Raw genomic sequence first — 22,692 nt, 5'->3', positions numbered from 1 at the left:
TTTAATACTCTTTTTTTTCTCTCTAGAAATGTGTCCCTTCTTTTTTATCCTTCACAACAGGCCAAATATTTCCTCTTTGTCACAGACACCTGCTGTCAATATGTGCTGTAATTTAACATTCTGGATTACACACATGATGGCACTGAAAATATATTTATATTGACAGAAAGAAACCAGACACCCTTTCAGAGTTTCTACACTACTTCTTAAAGTGGACCTTTAGCCACAGTTTAGACCTGCAGAGTTACTAGAATCTTCAGTCCAGGTAACGAGAATAATTCTGTGGTTGTATCTTCTTGTAATTAACTGAAAGAATAATTAGGTCATATTCTAGGAAGTTCTGGGATATTTAAGGCTGATCTTAAAAACTGTAATTTCTAAGATGATTTGCTCTAAGGTGATTCTCCTCATAGCATAAAATTTACTTATTTTGCACATAGGTTTGAAACCAACTACAGTAGGAAATGAACAGTTCAAAAATTTTGCTTTACTCTTGTTTGCCAATGGACAAACAAGAAATTTTCACGTAGTCAGATGATCTTTTAAAGTTAGCTTTTGTGCAAACATAAAAGTAGCAATTATTTGATTTTAAATAGATATTTCATATTATTGGTTAAAATTACTTGAAAACAAATTTCTGGGTAAATTTGTTTAGTCAGAACTCAATACAAATAGTGTAGTTCCTACACAGTTTAATATACACCAAAAATGTATGCTTAGTATTTCTGAACTGTTGTTAATTTTTCTGCTGAATTCCAATTGATTAGAACAATGTTAGGACTGCATCTTCACAAACGGGTGCTACTTGATGATAGAAATGATTTGGTATGGACCACAGATGATGTTAATAATTAAGCCATATATTTATGCCTGGATTTACAATTTTTAAACAATCACTAAGTCATTTTACTTTACCTACAAGAATACAAACTGTTGCTTCACTGACACAAATCAGTGAGATCTAATTTACAGCAAGAAATACTCCATTGAAACATGGCGCTGTAACGTGAGAAAATGTAAATCTTTTGCATGGTTTCTATCAATGTGAAATAAAATTGAATTCTGACTTAAAAAAAAAAAGGCAAGAGACCATGACTCTCTTTATTTCTGTATCCTAAGACCTTAAAACCAAGTCCTGCCTTTACAAAGTGCTTAATAAATGAATTAAGAATCTGTCTTGCTCTTACTTTATATAGAAAACAGAGGTCATCTAGTGGGAACTCCCTCAACTTCCCACATTTCTGCCTTCAACTTTAGGTACAGTGTGACGTAAAACTACATTAGCAGCCTCTTCATAGCTACCTTGCCTCAGGGTCCACTGTCTACCTTTCTCAGGGCCCTGCTTTATCCACCATACTTTTTCTTTCATATAATTTCTTTCTTCCTCCACTGACAACTGTGCTTAAATCTTTCCCAATGACTCTAAAAAGAGAACAAATGACAACAAAATTCTAAAACCTTTATCTTAATTACTTCCTGGCCTGAAGCTGCCTTCCTACTTCAACTTTTGGAGAAAAAACAAACAAAAAAAACACTTTCATCTATTACCTTCTGATAAGTCTACCTGTTCTATTAAAACAGTTCTCAATATCATCACCATTCTCTACTAAAGGCCAGATTTGTTGGTCTACTTTCAGTCCTGACTGTTTCATTTATCTGTAGTATTTGATACTATTCACCACAACTTTCTCTTGAAACTCATTCCCCTTTTGACTTCCAGGTGAGCTCTGTCTCCTGGTACATTTTCTATTTCTGACTCTTGTTTCTTTCCACTGACTACTTTCCGTCCACCTGCCCTTTAAATAATGTAACTCCTAAATATTCACGAGAGAAGCCTGGCAGGCTACAGTCCATGGGTAACAAAGTGTTGGATAGGACAGAGCAAATATTCACAGAATGGTCTTGTTCTTTTTCCCTACTTATTATTCACAAGGTACTGGTTGATCTCAGTCATTCTCTGCCACTTGAATGCTGTCAGCTGTAAAATCCCTCGCTAGGATTTATATTAGCAAAAGTTTACTTTACATACCCACTTAATATTTTATGGGGCTCAAATTGCACATCCAGTGTTCTTAGTGACAGCTTAGTGTACTGTATCACATTAAAAAAATTAACTTGAAAACACAATATGTTTTATCATGTAACAGGTTACAGAACTTTAAAAGTATTTGTATTTAATTATGCTAAAGCATAAACCTTGAGGTTAAACTACTAAAAAAACAATCCAACATAGTACAAATTCTAGTTTTTAAATTAGCTATACTCTAAAAAATACAGAATAACAATTTTACTCCATACAGTATGTGTATGTAAGAATGTCTGCCATATTTAGACATAGTATTCTAGAATTAATTTATTCTTCTTATATAACATACTGTTAATAAAATTAGATACACTGCAACTTTGTGAAATAGTTGTTTCTTTTTTTTTTAGTTGTTTCTTAAGATAAACTTTCTGTTTAAAAAGTAGCAGGCATGAGTTATAAGGAAAAGTTTTGCCTTAAGGAAAGAGTTCCTTCCTTAAGGAAGGAATCTGTCAGTTATTACATGTAACACTGATTGAGCAATTCTCTCTTTTTTTTAAAGTGCTCTTCAAAGAGTAGTAATTATCAGTATTAAAAATACCTATTAGTGACTTTCAAAACATCCACAAGGAATTTAAAGAGAAGAAACATACACAGTAAGATAGATCAATGAAATCAAAAGTTTGTTTTTAAAAAGACTAACAAATATGATAAACTCATGACAAGGCTGACCAAAATGTACAAAAGGCTATCTGCATCTCTGGTGTCAAGAACAAGACAGTAAAACTAAATATGCACATGTGAAAAGAATGAAATAAGATCCCTATCTCATGCCATTCACAACAGTTAACTCAAAATGGATTAAAGACTTAAATATAAGGCCTGAAATTAAAAACAGAGGAGAATATATACATAAAAGTTCCTTGACATTGGTCTTGGCAATGATATTCTTGGACAGGAAACCTAAAGCAAAGGCAGAAAAAGCAAAAATAAACAAGTGGGACTGCATCAAACTAAAAGGGAAGAGAGGATAAGATATGGGGAAGCCACAATGAAAAGTTCTAACATATTTTAAATCACAGCTCCAAAAAAGGAAGAGAGAATAGATAGAGTAAAGGCGATTTAAAAAGACTCCAGAATTGATGAAAGGTATTGACTCAAACCCATTCACGGATCATGGTCTTGTTGTGGTGAAGACACTTGTGCAACTCAAAGAAGCTATGAGCCAAGCCATGCAGGGCCACCAGAGACAGATGGGTCATAATGAAGAGTTCTGACAAAACGTGGTCCACTGGGGGAGGGAATGGCAACCCATTCCAGTATTTTTGTCATGAGAACCCCATGAATCATATAAAAAGGCAAAAAAATGTGACACCAGAAGATGAGCCCCTCCAGGTTGGAAACTGTCCAACATGCTACTGGGGAAGAGTAGAAGGTAGCTGATAGCTCCGGAAAGAATAAAGCATATGGGCCAAAGCAGAAATGATGCTCAGATATGGATGTGTCTGGTAGAGAAAGTAAAGTCCAACACTGTAAAGAAAAATGGTGCACAGGAACCTGGAATGTTAGGTTCACGAATCGAGGTAAATTGGACGAGGTCAGGCAAAAGATGGCAAGAGTGAACACAGACATCTTAGGAATCAGTGAACTAAAATGGACTGGAATGGGTGAATTTAATTCAGATGACCATTGCATCTACTACTGTGGGCAAGAACCCCTTAGAAGAAATGCAATAGCACTCATAATCAACAAAAGAGTCTGAAATGCAGTACTTGGGTGCAATCTCAAAAACAAAAGGAGGGTCTTGGTTTGTTTCCAAGGCAAACCATTCTACATCACAGTAATCCAAGTCTACGCCCCAACCACTGATGCCGAAGAAGCTGAAGTTGACAGATTCCATGAAAACCTACAAGACCTTCTAGAACTAACACCAAAAAAAAGATGTCTTTTTCATCACAGGGGAATGGAATGCAAAAGTGGGAAGAGAGATCCATAATAACAGGCCAGTTTGGCCTTAGAGTACAAAATGAAGCAGGGCAAAGGCTAACGGAGTTTTGTCAAGAGAGCATGCTGGACATAGCAAACACCCTTTTCCAACAATCCAAGAGACAACTTTATACATGGATACCACCAGATGGTCAGTATCAAAATCAGACTGATTATGTTCTTTGCAGCTGAAGATGGAGAAGCTCTCTACAGTCAGCAAAAATAAGACCTGGAGCTGACTGTGGCTTATATCATGAGCTCCTTATTGGAAAATTCAGGCTTAAATGGAAGAAAGGAAAACCACTAGGCTATTCAGGTATGACCTAAATCAAATCCCTTATGATTATACAGTGGAGGTGACAAATAGATGCAAGAAATCAGATCTGGTAGACAGAGTGCCTGAAGAATGATCAACAGAGGTTCATAACATCATATAGGAGGCACTGACCAAAACCATGACCAGGAAAAAGAAATGCAAGAAGGCAAAGTGGTTGTCTGAGGAGGGTTTACAAATAACAGAAAAGAAGAGAAGTGAAAGGCAAGGGACAAAGAGAAAGATAAACTGAAGGTAGAGTTTCAGAGAATAGCAAGGAGAGATAAGAAAGCCTTCTTAAGTAAACAATGCAAAGAAATACAAGAAAACTATTGAATAGAATGGGAAAGACTAGAGATCTCTTCAAGAAAATGAGAGATACCAAGATAATATTTCATGCAAGGATGGACATGATAAAGGACAGAAACGGTAAGGACCTAACAGAAGTAGAAGAGATTAAGAAGAGGTGGCAAGAATACACAGAACTGTACAAAAGAAGTCATAATGACATGAATAACCATAATGGTGTGGTCCATCACCTAGAGCTGGATACCCTGGAGTGTAAAGTCAAATAGGCCTTAGGAAGCATTACCACAAACAGAACTAGTGGAGGTAACGTAATTCCTGATGAGCTATTTAAAATTCTAAAAGATAATGTTGTTGTTAAAGTGCTGCACTCAATATGTTAGTAATTTGGAAAATTCAGCAGTGGCCTTAGGACCATAAACAGTCAGTTTTCATACCAATTTCAAAGAAGGGAAATGCCAAAGAAAGTTCAAACTACCAGACAACTGCACTCATTTCACATGCGAGCTAGGTAAAGCTCAAAATCCTTCAAGCTCAGTCTCAGGAGTACATAAACTGAGAACTTCCAGATGTACAAGCTAGGTTTGGAAAAGGCAGAGGAACCAGAGATCAAATTGCCAACATTTGCTGGATCACGGAGAAAGCAAGGGAATTCTAGAAAAACATCTACTTCTGCCTCACTGACTACACTAAAGCCTTTGACTGTATGACAACAAACTGGAAAATTCTTAGAGACGGGAATACCAGACCACCTTACCTGTCACCTGAAAAACCTGTAGGTCAAGAAGCAACAGTTAGAACTAGACATGGCATAGCTGAACAGTTTCAAATTGGAAAAGGAGTACAAGGCTGTATATTGTCATCCTGCTTATTTAACTTACATGCAGAGTACATCATGCGAAATGCCAGGCTCGATCAATCACAAGCTAAAATCAAGATTGCTGGGAGAAATCAACAACCTCAGACACTGCAGATGATATCATTCTAATAGCAGAAAGTGAAGAGGAACTAAAGAGCCTCTTGATGAGAGTGAAAGAGGAGAGTAAAAATACTGGCTTGAAACAACATTAACAAAACTAAGATCATGGCAACCAGTCCCATCACTTCATGGTAAACAGAAGGAGAAAATGTGGAAGCAGTGACAGTTATTTTCCTGGGTTCCAAAATCACTGTGTGCAGTGACTGCAGCCATGAAATTAATAGACACTTGTTCCCTGGTGGTTCAGTGGATAAAGAATCCACCTGCAATGTGGGAGACCTGGGTTCGACCCCTGGTTTGGGAAGGTCCTCTGGAGGAGGGCATGGCAACCCATTCCAGTATTCTTGCCTGGAGAATCCCCATGGACAAAGGAGCCTGATGGGCTACAGTCCGTGGGGTCGCAAAGAGTCGGACATGACTGAGTGACTAAGCACAGCACACACTCCTTGAAAGGAAAGTTATTACAAACCTACACATCATATTAAAAAGCAGAGATATTACTTTGCTGACAAAGTTCTGTATAGTCAAAGCTATGGTTTTTCCAGTAGTCATGTATGGATATTTGAGAGTTGAAACATAAGGAAGGCTGAGCGCTAAAGAATTGATGCTTTTTCGAAACATGTATATTATCAAGGGTGAAACAGATCACCAGCCCAGGTTGGATGCATAAGACAAGCGCTCAGGGCTGGTGCACTGGGAAGACCCAGAGGGATCAGGTGGAGAGGGAGGTGGGAAGGGGGATCAGGATGGGGAATACATGTAAATCCATGGCTGACTCACGTCAATGTATGGCAAAAACCACTACAATATTGTAAAGTAATTAGCCTCCAACTAATAAAAATAAATAGAAAAAAAAAAAAAGAATTGATGCTTTTGAATTGTGGTACTGAAGAAGACTCTTGAGAGTCCCTTGGACTTCAAGGAGTTCAAACCAGTCAATTCAACCTTCAGCGTTGAATGAATATTTAATTCATTGGAAGGACTGATGTTGAAGCTGAAGCTCCAATACTGTGGCCATCTGATGGGAAGAGCAGACTCACTGGAAAAGACCCTGATGCTGGCTGGGAAAGATCAAAGGCAAAGGAGAAGGGGTTGGCAGAGGATGAGATAGTTAAATAGCATCACTGACTCAATGTACATAAATCTGAGCAAACTCCAGGAGATACAGAATAGAGGAGCCTGGTGTGTTACAGTCCATGGGGTTGCAGAATTGAATACAACTTAGTGACTGAACATACATAACACTGATTCACATATTTTAAAATCCCAATGAATCCCAACCAGGATAAACAAAAAGGTGAAAGTGATAGTTGCTCACTTATGTCCGACTCCTTGTGACCCTATGGGCTGTAGACCACCAGGCTCCTCAGTCCATAGGATTCTCCAGGCAAGAATACTGGAGGGGGTTGCCATGCCCTCCTCCAGGGGACTTCCCAACCCAGGGATCTAACCTGGGCCTCCCAAATTGTTGGCAGATTCTTTACCGTCTGAGTCACCAGGGAAGCCCATTTATCTCTAAATGTTGTGCTGGTCGCTCAGTCGTGTCTGACTCTTTGCGACCCCACGGACTGCAGCCCGCCAGGCTCCTCTGTCCATGGGATTCTCCAGGCAGGAATACATCACAGTAAAACTGCAGAGTACTGGGAATTCCCCGGTGGTTAAGTGGCTAAGACTCTGTGCTTCCATTCCAGGGGATCCAGGTTTGATCCTGTCAGGGAACTAAGACCTCACAAGCTGCACAGTGAGCCATAAATAAATAAATAAAACACAATGCTTTTAAATTTAGGTAAATTTTTCTAATGTACTTTTTTATCAAAATAATTACGACTGATACTGAAAACTTTCATCATTAAGGAGTTTTCAATTGCTTAGCTTTTACTGCAAAAAACATATAAAAGTTTAAAAATACTTTATTTACATGCAAATACATAGTAAAATTATCTCACCTATATAAAAAGAGATCTTTGGCAAGTCGCTTAGGTCCAATGATTTTGAAGATAATTTCATATGTTTCAAGTGCCTTCCGATGAACTCCACCTGGTAATGCTGGATGTAGACATTGAGCTAGGCGCTTGCCTATGGTCAGCTTTTTGGGTACTACTTGGTATTTTGCATTATTTTGTAAAACCTTGAAGAAAACATCTTAATTCAGTTGAGAAAGAATACTACATTTCATTTACTTCCATTTTCTAGCATAGTATTATCAAAAATCCTTGATATAGGACTTTGAAGGAGAAAAAATTATAGAGGGTGTAAAAAAACTTTTGTTTTTGCCAGTTACATTAGTAAAACTAGATTGAAAATTAAAATTTAGGATTTAAAAATGTTTACTAATTTGTTAAAAAAATCAACTTGTAACATGTAAACAGAAATAACATTTTAATGAAAAATAATAGTATTTTGCAAAATAAATTTGCTCAGAAGAAAGGTACTGATTTAGATTTTTGCAAATCTTTTAACAGCCTTCAACCTTTTTTTTTTTTTTGATACACTGTTCGAAATATATTTAGAAAACTGAACCTCAACAAAAATATGTAGTTGGAAGAGGAACAACCACTGCAGTAGCATATCATATTACAGCAAGAACACACATGAGATTATACTTGTCCATTCGCTTTCACTCATTTCCCAATAGGAACAAATAGATATGCTGTATTTATTCAACCGCCACATTTCTTTAGAAAAGATGGTCAAGGTAGAATTTATAGACGATGCAAGCTCACAAATACCACCCAAAGGAATTTAATTTATTTAAATAGTAGAAGACTTATAAATGAAGTTCTTCAGAGTATTATGGCAAAATGCTAGTAGTAGAAAATAAACATTCAGAACGAATATGGTACAATAGATGAGAACTGGAATTGAGATGAAACACAAAAGAAGTCCTTTACTTTAGAAAATATAGAACTGGGGTTAAAATATATAAAATGAATATTCTGCCAAAGGCAGTACAAAAGCAGAGCACTAGATCCTTCCAGTTCATAAAAAAAATCAAAAACTGAAGGGTCTGAGGTCCGCTTAGATATATCATTTTCAATGGTCTTCCCACTACAAGCCTTCAATCCAGTCTGAAATTGGATGTAACCAATACAAATAAAATTAGACTTACAAATGCAAAGTAAATCAAGGGCACAATATCAATAGGAATTCAACTACAAAAAAATTTTTTTTTAAACTAGCTGCCTTCCATTTCTAAAACATTAATTTGAATTTTAGATGTAGGGGCAAAGAATCAATATTTACACATATTTGAAAGAAAAATATAAATAATTATTACCAGCAGTACCTCTGTAGAAGGAAAGTTAATGATCTATAACACAAAATGCTTCAATAAAGAAATTCTACTAATACCAAATAAAAGTTTTTAATAAAGCAAAATACAGCACTATTTTCCAAAATCATTTGAATTAGAAAACTTGTATAAATAAGGTGAAAATTTAGTATATTAATAAATGATAAAATTTTAAACTAAAACTTATTTAGACTATCTGCAACTAATTCATACATATATAACCCTTGCCTTGTATCACCATGACTTTAGCTAAGTTTCACTGATGCTAAGTTTCACTGATATCCTATGTTGCGGTATCTGGATACAGTGAAATCTGTTTTCATGATATTGATAACTATAAAAAATTAATTATGTACTTAATTAGGCAAATTAATTTCCAAAGTTTAATGAACTGCTTTTACACACAGTTCCTGCTAGTAGTGTGTCAGTCGCTCAGTTGTGTCCGACTCTTTTCGACCCCGTGGACTGTAGCCTACCAAGTTCCTCTGTCCATGGGATTCTCCAGGCAAGGATACTGGAGTGGGTTGCCATTTCCTCCTCTATCCAACCCGGGGATGGAACCCACATCTCTTACATCTCCTGCATTGGCAGGTGGGTTCTTTACCACTGGTACCACCTGGGAAGCCCCAAACATACATTTTACATCCAGGCAGTTCTTAGTTATAGTCAGTGCCTTTTGCAAAAGTGTAAAAAGCTTTTTACAAGCCTAAGTTTCTACTGTCTTCAGAAAAGAGACTCTTCAAGATAAATAAAAACCTAGCTACCTTTAAACAAACTCATACTTTTAGATGCAATTTCTTGGGGATATTGTAAAAATTTTGAAAATTTATCAAACCTCAAATGATAAATTTCAGAAGTCAACATGTCAAAAAGAAGTTTGTGCATATCATTTTAAGATAAATCCATGGCACATTTAAAACAGAAGTTTTTCTTTTTAAATTATCAGGGTAATTATCTATAGTAAGTATTAAAGTTGAAAACTATTGTCCTTGAAATGTATTTCAGGACAAACTGTATGATAAACTGTCTGATGTTAAAATAGTTACGAGAAGAGCTCACTTTTCCTATCTGTTCCCCTGGTCCACTTAATATTTAGAAGTATTCGTATTCAATACATGCTATTAAAAACAAACCTAAAGAAGCCCCCAATATCAAAACTATGGGTATGAAGTGAGAAAATTTTGATGTAAGGTGTTTTAAAAAAAAGGGGGGGGGGTTCAAAATCCAAAGCTACAAGTTGAGCAGCGATGCCACCGTATTAACAGTGGATAAAAACCAGACATGTCAAGAAGGATCATTCAAGGCCTAGCTCCAAGGCCTAAGCAACTGTTTGTCACTTTTGTAAAAAGCACTGACTCTAACTAAGAACTGCCTGGATATAAAATATTTCTTTAATGCTATATTCCATTTGGAAAGGACACAGCAGTTACTGCTTTCCATGTGCAGCTCTTCATTTTGCTGCCAGGAACTCCAGAACCATATCTGATACTCAATTATAAAAACTTATTAACCTTCACGGTTAGCATATTTGTTTCCTAATCTTGCATTTATATGTAATAATAGATTAACTATATTTTTCAAGTACTGTTGTGGTTTTGGCCTCAAAAAAGAAAAAAAAAAAAAAAAAAGCCTAACTACAAAGGCATGCAATTAATGATGTAAAATAGCAGAATCAAAAGTAATTCAGCCTGGCACTCTGTGATGGCCTGGAGGGGTGGGATAGGGAGTGGGGAGGGGGGCTCAGGAAGGAGGAGTCATATATAATTATAACTGATTCTCGTTGTTGTATGGCAGGGAGCAACAGAACATTGTAAAGCAATTATCCTCCAATTAAAAAATAAAAAATAAAGAGGAAAATGTTCTAGATTGGAGAATTTAAAAAAAGTAATTCTGAGGTTATGTTTTTAAATTCTTTACTTCAAGGTTCAGAGAAATCCAGAAAATACAGATGCAGATTTCTGATTTTTATCCCTTCTTATGAAATGAGCAAGACAGACATACCTTATTAAGTTTTCCAAGTGCTGATATCAAATCCGCCCACTCACTGGAGTATTCAAAATTCTTCAGTGCTTTGTCAACTGCAGCTACATAGTTCCTGTATTTGGAGTCACTCAATAACTCCAGCTCTTCTGTGTTCATCCTCCCACAGCGTCCTCCTAGAGACCAATTCCAAAGTCATGTAAAATCATTACCTACAAAAACAAAGTGTGCAGGAGAAACCAAAGTTACAAAGGAGAGTATTAAAATGGGTTCAGAGCTAATGGCTAACTTTAAAATGTGTTTTGAGTTAGAAGTGATCAACACTCTAGGCAGCTAGCATTCAGGGTCATGGAAGTATTCAAAGACAGCTTCAGACATAACTACTCATGTGTTCCTTCCTAGGAACTGGAGAAATGGCTGTGAGAACTTCGGGTTTACGAAGAAGTAGGAAATATTCCTGCACTTAGTTCAAATTAAAACCATGTTATTTCTCTGTCATATTTTCCAATATAACACTTCTGATACACATACACCTCTTCCTTGTTTTGATCCTAAAATGTAGTAAGACTGGTTAGATTAGAAACATCAGGGACTTTAAAAACAACAATAGGAAAAAAAAAAAAAAAGGAATGACTTGGAGATCATCTTATTTTATTAAGCAATAAAAGTATGGGCATATAGTATGAAAGAACATCAGCTTTTTGGAACTAATAAAACTTCTAATAAAACCGGGCTTCCCTAGTGGCTCAGTGGTAAAGAATCTTCCTGCTAATGCAGGAGACACAGGTTTGATTCCTTATCCAGGAAGACCCCACATGCCTCAGAGAAATTAAGCCCGTGCACCACAATTATTGAAATTGTGCTCTAGAGCCTGGGAACCACAACTACTGAGCCCATGGTGCCCCAACTACTGAAACCCACGTGTCCTAGAGCCCACGCTCCACAACAAGAGAGGCCACCATAATGAGAAGCCTGCGCTAGCCCTGCTCGTCGCAACTAAAGAAAAGCCCGCAAAGCAACGGAGGCCCAGCAAACAAAAAAAACTTCTAATAAGACTGACAAGTATATGTGATAGTTTAAAATATGTCCACAAATTCTTTGATATTACTTTAAAAAATCAGTGCCTAATTTTCCAGTCCCTTGGGCTGGATTCTGGGACTCAGTTCTAATTAAATTAATAAGGTAGAAGTGACAATGTGTAATGGCCAAGACTAGGTCATAAAAGCACTTCAGCTTCGTCCCTGCTCTCTCTCTGTTAGGTCACATGCTCCGGGCAAAGCCAGCTGCAACAGCACAAGGACACTTCAAAGAGCCTTATGGAGACGTTCCCGTGGTAGGGAACTGAGGCTTTCTGCCAACAGCCTTGTGAGTGAGCCATCTTCAAAGCAGATCCTTCATCCCCAGGCAAGTCTTGATTTGACTGTAGTACCAACTGACATCTTGACTGATTTCACGGGAGACTGTATGCCGGAACAACACAGCTAAGCCTCTTGAATTCATGATCTACAGAAATTCTGCTGCCCTAGGCCACTGAGTTGGGGAGTAATAGCTACACAACAGTAGAACAGATAACTTAACACACAGAGTACTAACAAGGATTAAATGAGGCTCAATTGTAAAATCAATGTGGGAGGACCCTGGTGGTCCAGTGGTCAACAATCTACCTTGCAACGCAGGGGACAAAGGTTTGATCCCTGGTTGGGGAGGATCCCGCGTGACAAAGGGCAACTAAGCCCACGCACCATAACTACTGAGCCTGCACCTAGAGCCCGCCAGCTGCAACTACTGAGCCCGCACCTAGAGCATGTACTCTACAGCACGAGAAGCCACCACAATGGGAAGCCTGTGCAATGCAGCAGGGACCCAACATGGTCAATAAATAAATTATTTAGTTAAAAAAAATCAATGTGGGGACTTCCCAGGTGGTCCAGTGGTTAACAGTTTGCCTTCCAATGCCTGGGGTGTGGGTTCTATCCCTGGTTGAGGAGTTGAGATCCCATGCACCTCAGGGCCAAAAAACCAAACATAAAACAAGCAGTATTGTAACAAATTCAATAAAGACTTTAAAAACAGTCAACATCAAAAAATCTTTCCCACACCTACATAAAAACCACTTCAAAATGAATCATCTAAATTTAATAGCTGGAACTATAAAACTCTTAGGAGAAAATATAAGAATAAATTCTCATGATTTATTCTAGGCCTTCTTAGGATTTCTCAGAAATAACACTAAAAGCACTACAAGCAATACAACCACAAGCAAGGGGAAAGAAATGAACTGGACTTCATCAAAATGAAAAACCTTTGTGCTTGGGCTTCCCTAGTGGTCCAGTGGTTAAAAATCTGCCTGCCAGTGCAGTGGACATGGGTTTGATCCCTGATCTGGGAAGATCCCAAATGCTGCATGCGGGACAACTTAGCCTGTGTGCCACAACTACTGAAGTCTGCGAGCCTAGAGCCCATGCTCTGCAACAAGAGAAGCCACTCAATGAGAAGCCCATGAGCTACAACGAAGAGTAGCTCCCGCTCCCCGCAACTAGAGAAAGCCCTCAAATAGCAACAAAGACCCAGAGCAGCTGTAGATAAAATAAATCAATAAATCTTAAAAAAAAAAAGTAAAGAAATACCTTTGTGCTTCAAAAGATGTCATCAACAAAGTAAAAAGGCAACTGACAGAATGGAAGAAAATATATCTCCCATATTTCTGATGAGACACTTGAATCATATAAATAAAGAACACTTACAAATCAATAATAAAAGGACAAATAATTTAAAATGGGTAAAGAGGGGGAGGAGCCAAGATGGTGGAGGAATAGGACGGGGAGACCACTTTCTCTCCTACAAATTCATCAAAAGAATAATTGAATGCAGAGCAAACTTCACAAAACAACGTCCGATCGCTAGCTGAGGTCATCAGGCGCCCACAAGAGCAACCCATTGTCTTCGAAAGGAGGTAGGACAAAATATAAAAGATAAAAAGAGAGACAAAAGAGCTAAGGATGGAGATCCGTCCCGGGAAGGGAGTCTTAATAGAGGAAGTTTCCAAACACCAGGAAACCCTCGCACTGGTGGGTCTGGGGGAAGTTTTTGAATCTCGGAGGGCGACCTGACTGGGAGGGGAACAATAAATAAAACCCACAGATTACGTGCCTAAAAGCAACTCCCAGAAGAAAAGTACCCCAGACGCCCGCATCCGCCACCAGCAAGTGGGGGCAGACCGGAAAGAAGCCGGCGGCATTGCTTAGGGTAAGGACCGGGCCTGAGTGCCCTGAGGACAATCGGAGGGAGCTTTTGTGAGTTACCAACTTAAACTGTGGGATAGCAAAATAGAGAGAGATAATTAACCCACCCAAACACACTGCCGGCCGTTAGCAGAACAGCAGAACAAAGGGACCGAGCAAGTCCAGAGAAGAGCTCGCAGGCTGCAGACCGGCCCAGCCCAGCCCTGCCGGAGGCAGGGGGGAGGGGAAAGGGGCAGGCTCGGCCCCAAGGACCGCATCCCCTACCACACAGCAAACAGGCCTCCAGTTTCTAATCAAAGACCTCCTGAGATTCTGGATGGTCAACATCCGCCGGGAGGGTTGCTGCGAGACACAGGGCGCAGGCACCCGACTGGCGTGGGCAAGGACTGGGGCTGGGGACGCGGAGGGCAGAAGGCGCACGCACCCCACTGGCACGGGCGGGGACTGGGGCTGGGATGGAGGAGGGGAGATGAAAGAAATCAAAGAGGACACAAACAGATGGAGAAACATACCGTGTTCATGGATTGGAAGAATCAATATTGTCAAAATGGCTATTCTACCCAAAGCAATCTATAGATTCAACACAATCCCTATCAAGCTACCAACGGTATTTTTCACAGAACTAGATTTCACAATTTGTATGGAAATACAAAAAACCTCGAATAGCCAAAGTAATCTTGAGAAAGAAGAATGGAACTGGAGGAATCAACCTGCCTGACTTCAGACTCTACTACAAAGCCACAGTCATCAAGACAGTATGGTACTGGCACAAAGACAGAAATATAGATCAATGGAACAGAATTGAAAGCCCAGAGATAAATCCACGAACCTATGGACACCTTATCTTCCACAAAAGAGGCAAGGATATACAATGGAAAAAAGACAACCTCTTTAACAAGTGGTGCTGGGAAAACTGGTCAACCACTTGTAAAAGAATGAAACTAGAACACTTTCTAACACCATACACAAAAATAAACTCAAAATGGATTAAAGATCTAAATGTAAGGCCAGAAACTATAAAACTCCTAGAGGAGAACATACGCAAAACACTCTCCGACATAAATCACAACAGGATCCTCTATGACCCACCTCCCAGAATATTGGAAATAAAAGCAAAACTAAACAAATGGGACCTAATGAAACTTAAAAGCTTTTGCACAACAAAGGAAACTATAAGCAAGGTGAAAAGACAGTCTTCAGAATGGGAGAAAATAATAGCAAAGGAAGCAACAGACAAAGGATTAATCTCAAAAATATACAAGCAACTCCTGCAGCTCAATTCCAGAAAAATAAATGACCCAATCAAAAAATGGGCCAAAGAACTAAACAGACATTTCTCCAAAGAAGACATACAGATGGCTAACAAACACATGAAAAGATGCTCAACATCACTCATTATCAGAGAAATGCAAATCAAAACCACAATGAGGTACCATTACACGCCAGTCAGGATGGCTGCTATCCAAAAGTCTACAAGCAATAAATGTTGGAGAGGGTGTAGAGAAAAGGGAACCCTCTTACACTGTTGGTGGGAATGCAAACTAGTACAGCCACTATGGAGAACAGTGTGGAGATTTCTTAAAAAACTGGAAATAGAACTGCCATATGACCCAGCAATCCCACTTCTGGGCATACACACTGAGGAAACCAGATCTGAAAGGGACACGTGCACCCCAATGTTCTTCGCAGCACTGTTTATAATAGCCAGGACATGGAAGCAACCTAGATGCCCATCAGCAGACGAATGGATAAGGAAGCTGTGGTACATATACACCATGGAATATTACTCAGCCGTTAAAAAGAATTCATTTGAATCAGTTCTAATGAGATGGATGAAACTGGAGCCCATTATACAGAGTGAAGTAAGCCAGAAAGATAAAGAACATTACAGCATACTAACGCATATATATGGAATTTAGAAAGATGGTAACAATAACCCTATATGCAAAATAGAAAAAGAGACACAGATGTACAGAACAGACTTTTGGACTCTGTGGGAGAAGGCGAGGATGGGATGTTTCGAGAGAACAGCATGTATATTATCAAGGGTGAAACAGATCACCAGCCCAGGTTGGATGCATGAGACAAGTGCTCGGAGCTGGTGCACTGGGAAGACCCAGAGGAATCGGGTGGAGAGGGAGGTGGGAGGGGGGATCGGGATGGGGAATACATGTAACTCCATGGCTGATTCATGTCAATGTATGACAAAACCCACTGCAATGTTGTGAAGTAATTAGCCTCCAACTAATACAAATAAATGAAAAAAAAAATAAAATAAAATGGGTAAAGAATCTGAATAGTCATTTCCCCAAGGAAGATACATGAATGGTCAATAATAACATGAAGTGATACTCAACATCATTAACCATCATGAAAATGCAAATCAGAACCACAAAATATTTCACTCACACTAGGATTGCTAAAATAAAAAAGACAGTAAGTACTGACAAAGATATGGAGAAACTGGTACCCTGGTACACTGCTGGTGGGACTGTAGATTGGTGCAGCTGCTTTGGAAAGTAGTCTGGCAGTTCTCAAAATGTTAAACATAGAATTACCATACAACCCAGCAGTGCTACTCCTGGGTATGGTACACATACACAAGAGATGAAAACATGTTCACACAAAAACTTGTACATTAATATTCAAAGAAGCATTATTCATAATAGCCAAGAAGGGGAAACAAATCAAATGTCCACCAACTGATGGATGAATAAATAAAAAACAATGGAATATTATTCAACTATAAAAAGGAATGAAGTGCTGATACATATGACAACATGGATGAACTTTGAAAACATTATGCTAAGTGAAAAATATCATTCACAAAACAACACATATTTTATTTTTCTATTAAATGATAGTTGTAGTGGTAGAGAATTCTATTATTTTCTTTTTTTTTTCTTCTTTTTTTATTTTTATTTATTAATTTTTTTTTGTGGGTTTTGTCATACATTGATATGTTAACCAATCATGCTACAATGGTATTAAGTGAATAACAGTTACATAATCACAACAGTAAAAGATGTTTATCAATTTTCACAATCAACAGCCAGACAAAAAATAAAAGATAATTACAATTTCAAGCTATAACGGAAACATGATTAACCTAACAATATAAAATAATATAAAATAATTACATACAATTTAGGGGGTTAAGTAGAGTGATGGGGTAAGTGGAATGCATACATGCACATGTTTTCATCTACCCAATCAGTCTATGTCTTTTGGTTGGTGCATTTAATCCATTTACATTTGAGGTAATTATCAATATGTATGATCCTATTACCATTTTCTTAATTGTTCTGGGTTTATTTCTGTAGGTCTTTTCCTTGTCTTGTGTTTCATGCCAAGAGAAGTTCCTTTAGTATTTGTTGTATAAAATAAAAGAAGAAAGAAAGAAAACCTACAAAATGAGAGAAAATATCTGCTAATGATGCAACAGAGAAGGGCTTAATTTCCAAAATATACAAACAACTCAACAACAACAAAAAGCAAACAACAAATCAAAAAACAGGTAGAAGACCTAAATACGTCTCCAAACAACATGTCTCCAGAGAAGAAATACAAATGGCCAATAGGCACATGAAAAGATGCTCAACATCACTACTTCTTAGAGAAATGCAAATCAAAACTACAGTGAGGTACTATCTCACAGTGGTCAGCATAGCCATTATTTTTTTTTCTTTTTTTTTTTTTCTCTCCCTCCCCCAGCATAGCCATTATTAAAAACTCTACAAATAACAAATGGTGGAAAGAATGTGGAGAAAAGGGAACTACATTCAGTATCCTATGATAAATCATATCAGAAAAGAATATAAAAAAGAAATTTATAGATGTGTATAACTGAATCACTTTGTATACAGCATAAATTAATACTTTCTAAATCAACTACACTTCAATTTAAAAAACCGTTTATAAGGATGGTTACACAGCTCTATGAATGAACTGAAAACCACTGAATCATATATTCTAAATAGATGAATTGCATAATATGTGAATTGTATCTCAATAAAGATATATAGCTATATTTATGTATATATATGTAAGATATATGTCTATATATGTAAGATCTACACTATATACATATACATATACATATAAAAATGGGCTTTAGGGATTTGTCCATTACTTCAAATTACATGCAAAATTTACATCTTACACTTTATTGGAGAATGGTACACTTTTATTACAGTGTCAAAAACAGTTTTTTTTAAGGAATCCTCAAAAGGAGGAAATGGTAACCCACCTCAATATTCTTTGCTGGAAAATTCCACGGACAGAGGAGCCTGGTGGGCTGCAGTCCATGGGGTTGCAAAGAGTTTGATGTGACTGAGCACGCACACAGGCAAAAACGTTAAGAATCACTGCTCTAGAGAATATAACCTACATTAGCAAAATCTGTTTGCATAAAAAAACTAAACTAAAAAAGTCCTACTAAATCGAAACTTTCCTATGTAAGGTTACTCCAAAAAGAAGCAATATACACTTTGCAATTCTCTATCTCAATTATTTTATCCATAAAAACAAAACTAGACAGATCTTAAATCCCATCTTTGGAGAGACTATCACCTAATATAGAGTCACTTGACATATGAAATTATTCACTTCAACACATTAAGTGCCAACCAGTATGTCTGTGTGCTTACTAGACAGAATATCCCTGATCTCAGGATACTTTCCCCATTGGGAGGGCTGGGAGTGAAGAATATAAAGTAAGGTAAATCCTTCAAGATAATTAATCTACTTTTCTCATTAAAACTGTGTTATCAGACCCTAGGGGCTTAAAGTTTACGAGGAAAAAAAGTCCATTTTACTGTTCTATCTTCATGCTCTGAACTCTCAAAAGCAGCAAATCAAACATAAAGCAGTATTTTGAAGTACTACTCTGAGAAATCCAAGACGACTTCCAAATTTAAATAAGTAAATAAAAATTGATCTCAACTAACTTCCATTTCAAAATTGATTCTGTTTTATAGACGAGTTGGACATGTAATTCCTCTACTAGGGTAGAAGTCCTTGAGAACAAGAACTGTGTTTTATATAAGCAAATAATTTACAATCCGACCGAAGCTGGCCTCACATACGGTGATTTAAGTGTGATGGTTAAGACTGGGAATAAATTAAAAATTCTGTGAGGTCTTTCTTCATTAATCTAGGGTTTCTTCACTTAAAACTAGATTTAACCACAACTATGAACAAACACACAGCAGTGTGCGCTTCAGATACAAAAGGCTGACATAATGAAATATTTAAAGCTATAACATTTGATAATAAATATTAATATATAATGATTTATGGAATGAAGGTTAGAAAGAACACAAACTAACATGTTTATAAGTTTGCTTCTGAAAAGTCAGGAAAGAAAGAACTGCAAAATCAATTAAATTTAAGGAGAAATCAACTTGACTAGATTTTCTGAAGGTGTATAAAAACAGTACAAAATAACTATAAATTCTAATCATTAAACCTAAGAAAGCACTACTATTAGAATAAAGCACATGCACAAATATTACTGAAAAGAACATTTTTTTTTCTTAGCAGTATTTCCAGTATAAGATATAACACATCAATTTGAAGGTGCACAATATTTGTGCCTGGGGGAAGATTAACCTAAAAATCAATTTAACAGTAACTTCTGACAATGAAATGAGTTATCTGTAACTGGGGTATTAGTGTAATTGTGAAGTAATGTTACCTCAATGGACATATTCTTCAGACAAATATTTCTTATTTGGTATTAAAAAAAAAAAAAAACTAACCAATAATGACCGGCTAAGTTCCTGTGTTACATGTTTACAGATAAAAACGTTGAGTCAAGTAAGCAAATTGGATTTTCTTTATTTATTTAGCTAAAAAGATTCTAAATATTTTCAATATGATTAAAAAGACTGCATATTGCACAGGACACATATAATACTAGATAAAACATCAAGAGCAAAATCTTATGAAAATAGTTGAAAACTGAGACAACACTCTGTAGAAGTTTCATCAGCAGTGCTGCTGCTGCTGCTAAGTCACTTCAGTCGTGTCTGACTCTGTGCGACCCCATAGACGGCGGCCAACCAGGCTCCGCCGTCCCTGGGATTCTCCAGGCAAGAACACTGCAGTGGGTTGCCATTTCTTTCTCCAATGCATGAAAGTGAAAAGTGAAAGTGAAGTCGCTCAGTCGTGTCGGACTCTTCGAGACACCATGGACTGCAGCCTACCAGGCTCCTCTGTCCATGGGATTTTCCAGGCAAGACTACTGCAGTGAGCTGTACTATTTTCTTTCACATGAAAAGGCGGTCAGACTTGGTTATACTTCCTCAATAATTTGAATGCAAATAAAATTATTCATTACGTATCAGCAGAGAGGTCAAGAGATGATGAACGACTTTTGGGTTTTCCATCTAATATATAATAAATGCAAATTCCAGTACTCACGTTCCCACCTCCCCAATATTTTATTTTGAAGAAGCTTAGATGAGTAATTCTCAAACTATCTGTAGTAAAGAACCAGTTTTCTCCTCCAACCCACGGCTGACTGATGCTTTTCTAAAATGTAAAATCATGTGTATGATCAAATTGCTATAAATGTTTTGAAATGATTACCTTCTTCTCTATGCTTCTGTTTCCTTAACAAATAATTTATGAATGACCCACAAATCACACTCTGAACACCACTGACTTAGGTTATAATGCAAATGCAACATATTCCATATTGCACTGAGGAAACTTTATATGCTGCCATTTCTCCAAAAGAGTAGTGGCACGTGGTAAAAATACATTCAATAACAAAACAGTATTTTGTAGAAAATCCAGCCCATGGAAAGACAGGCAGTAGAGGGCAGGGCCTCCAAGCATTGGGTTAAACTCAATATAGTTGGGAATCCAAATCCTAGTTCTAACACGTACATAGCAGTATGAATTTGTGCAAGATGTCCCAAGCTTGTTTCTTCCTCTGTAATAGGAGATAATATCTACCTCAGTCAGTGTCAAAACTTAAAAAAGAACATATTTAAAGTTATCAGTTGAATGGTTCTACGAAGATGAACAGTTTTATGAAGACCTACAAGACCTTCTAGAACTAACACCAAAAAAGATGTCCTTTTCATTATAGGGGACTGGAATGCAAAAGTAGCAAGTCAAGAGATACGTGGAATAACAGGCAAATTTGGCCTTGGAGTACAGAATGAAGCAGGGCAAAGGTTAACACAGTTTTGCAAAGAGAACACACTGGTCATAGCAAAGACCCTCTTCCAACAACACAAGAGAAGACTCTACACATGGACATCACCAGATAGTCAATACTGAAAGATGAAGACAGAGAAGCACTATGTAGTCAGCAAAAATAAGACCGGGAGCTAACTATGGCTCAGATCGTGAACTCCTTATTGCCAAATTCAGACTTAAATTGAAGAACGCAGGGGAAACCACTAGGCCATTCATGTATGACCTCAATTAAATCCCTTGCAATTATACAGTGGAAGTGACAAATAGATTCAAGGGATCCGATCTGATAGAGTGACTGAAGAACTATGGATGGAGGTTCATAACACTGTACAGGAGGCGGTGATCAAAACCATCCCTGAGAAAAAGAAATGCAAAAAGGCAAAATGGTTGTCTGAGGAGGCATTACAAATAGCTGAGAAAAGAAGAGAAGAGAAAGGCAAAGGAGAAAAGGAAAGATATTCCCATCTGAATGCAAAGTTCCAGAAAACAGCAGGGAGAGATAAGAAAGCTTTCCTAAGTGAACAATGCGAAGAAATAGAAACAACAGAATGGGAAAAACAAGAGATTTCTTCAAGAAAATAAGAGATACCAAGGGAATATTTCATGCACAGATGGGCACAATAAAGGACAGAAACAGTATGGACCTAACAGAAGTGATGGAATTCCAGCTGTGTTATTTCAAATCCTAAAAGATGATGCTGTGAAAGTGCTGCACTCAGTATGCCAGCAAATTTGGAAAACTCAGCAGTGGCCACAGGACTGCAGAAGGTCAGTTTTCATTCCAATCTCAAAGAAAGGCAGTGCCAAGGAATGTTCAAACTACCGCACAACTGTACTCATTTCACATGCTAGTAAAGTAATATTCAAGATTCTCCAAGCTGGCTTGAACTGTATGTGAACCAAGAACTTCCAGACATTCAAGCTGGACTTAGAAAAGGCAGAGAAACCAGAGATGAAACTGCCAACATCCATTGGATCATAGAAAAAGTAAGGGAATTCCATTAAAACATCTAGTTCTGCTTCATTGACTATGCTAAATCCTTTAATTGTGTGGATCATAACAAAATTGTGGAAAACTCTTAAAGAGATGGGAATACCAGACCACCTTACCTGCCTCCTGAGAAACCCGTACGCAGGTCAAGAAGCAACAGTTAAGAACCAGACATGGAACAATGGATTAGTTCCAAATTGGGAAAGGAGTACATAAAAGCTGAATATTGTTACCCTGCTTATTTAATTTATATGCAGAGTACATCAAGCAAAGTGCCAGGCTGGATAAAGCGCAAGCTGGATTAAGATTGCGGGGAGAAACATCAATAACCTTAGGTAAGCAGATGACAGCACCCTAATGGCAGG

The 22,692-nt window shown here is 37.6% G+C and overlaps 1 protein-coding gene across 6 annotated transcripts in view; it reads right to left on the bottom strand.

The window, feature by feature from the left end:
- DOP1A (DOP1 leucine zipper like protein A) overlaps positions 1-22,692 on the bottom strand; it is a 135,427-nt gene that overhangs the window by 85,599 nt on the left and 27,136 nt on the right. For all 6 annotated transcript variants that reach the window (XM_043890338.1, XM_043890343.1, XM_043890342.1 and 3 more), the window contains 2 exons: positions 10,901-11,091; positions 7,554-7,735 (listed from right to left, as the gene is read on the bottom strand). In XM_043890338.1, the coding sequence (XP_043746273.1) occupies positions 7,554-7,735; positions 10,901-11,038 (320 nt within the window). In that variant the 5' untranslated portion in view covers positions 11,039-11,091. The remainder of the gene's footprint in view (positions 1-7,553; positions 7,736-10,900; positions 11,092-22,692) is intronic.

The sequence above is a fragment of the Cervus elaphus genome, chromosome 28 (assembly GCF_910594005.1).
Source record: "Cervus elaphus chromosome 28, mCerEla1.1, whole genome shotgun sequence".
In the NCBI taxonomy this organism is placed as follows: Eukaryota; Metazoa; Chordata; class Mammalia; order Artiodactyla; family Cervidae; genus Cervus; species Cervus elaphus.
Note: the sequence above shows the minus strand (reverse complement) of the source record. Positions and strands in the feature narration are given on the sequence as shown.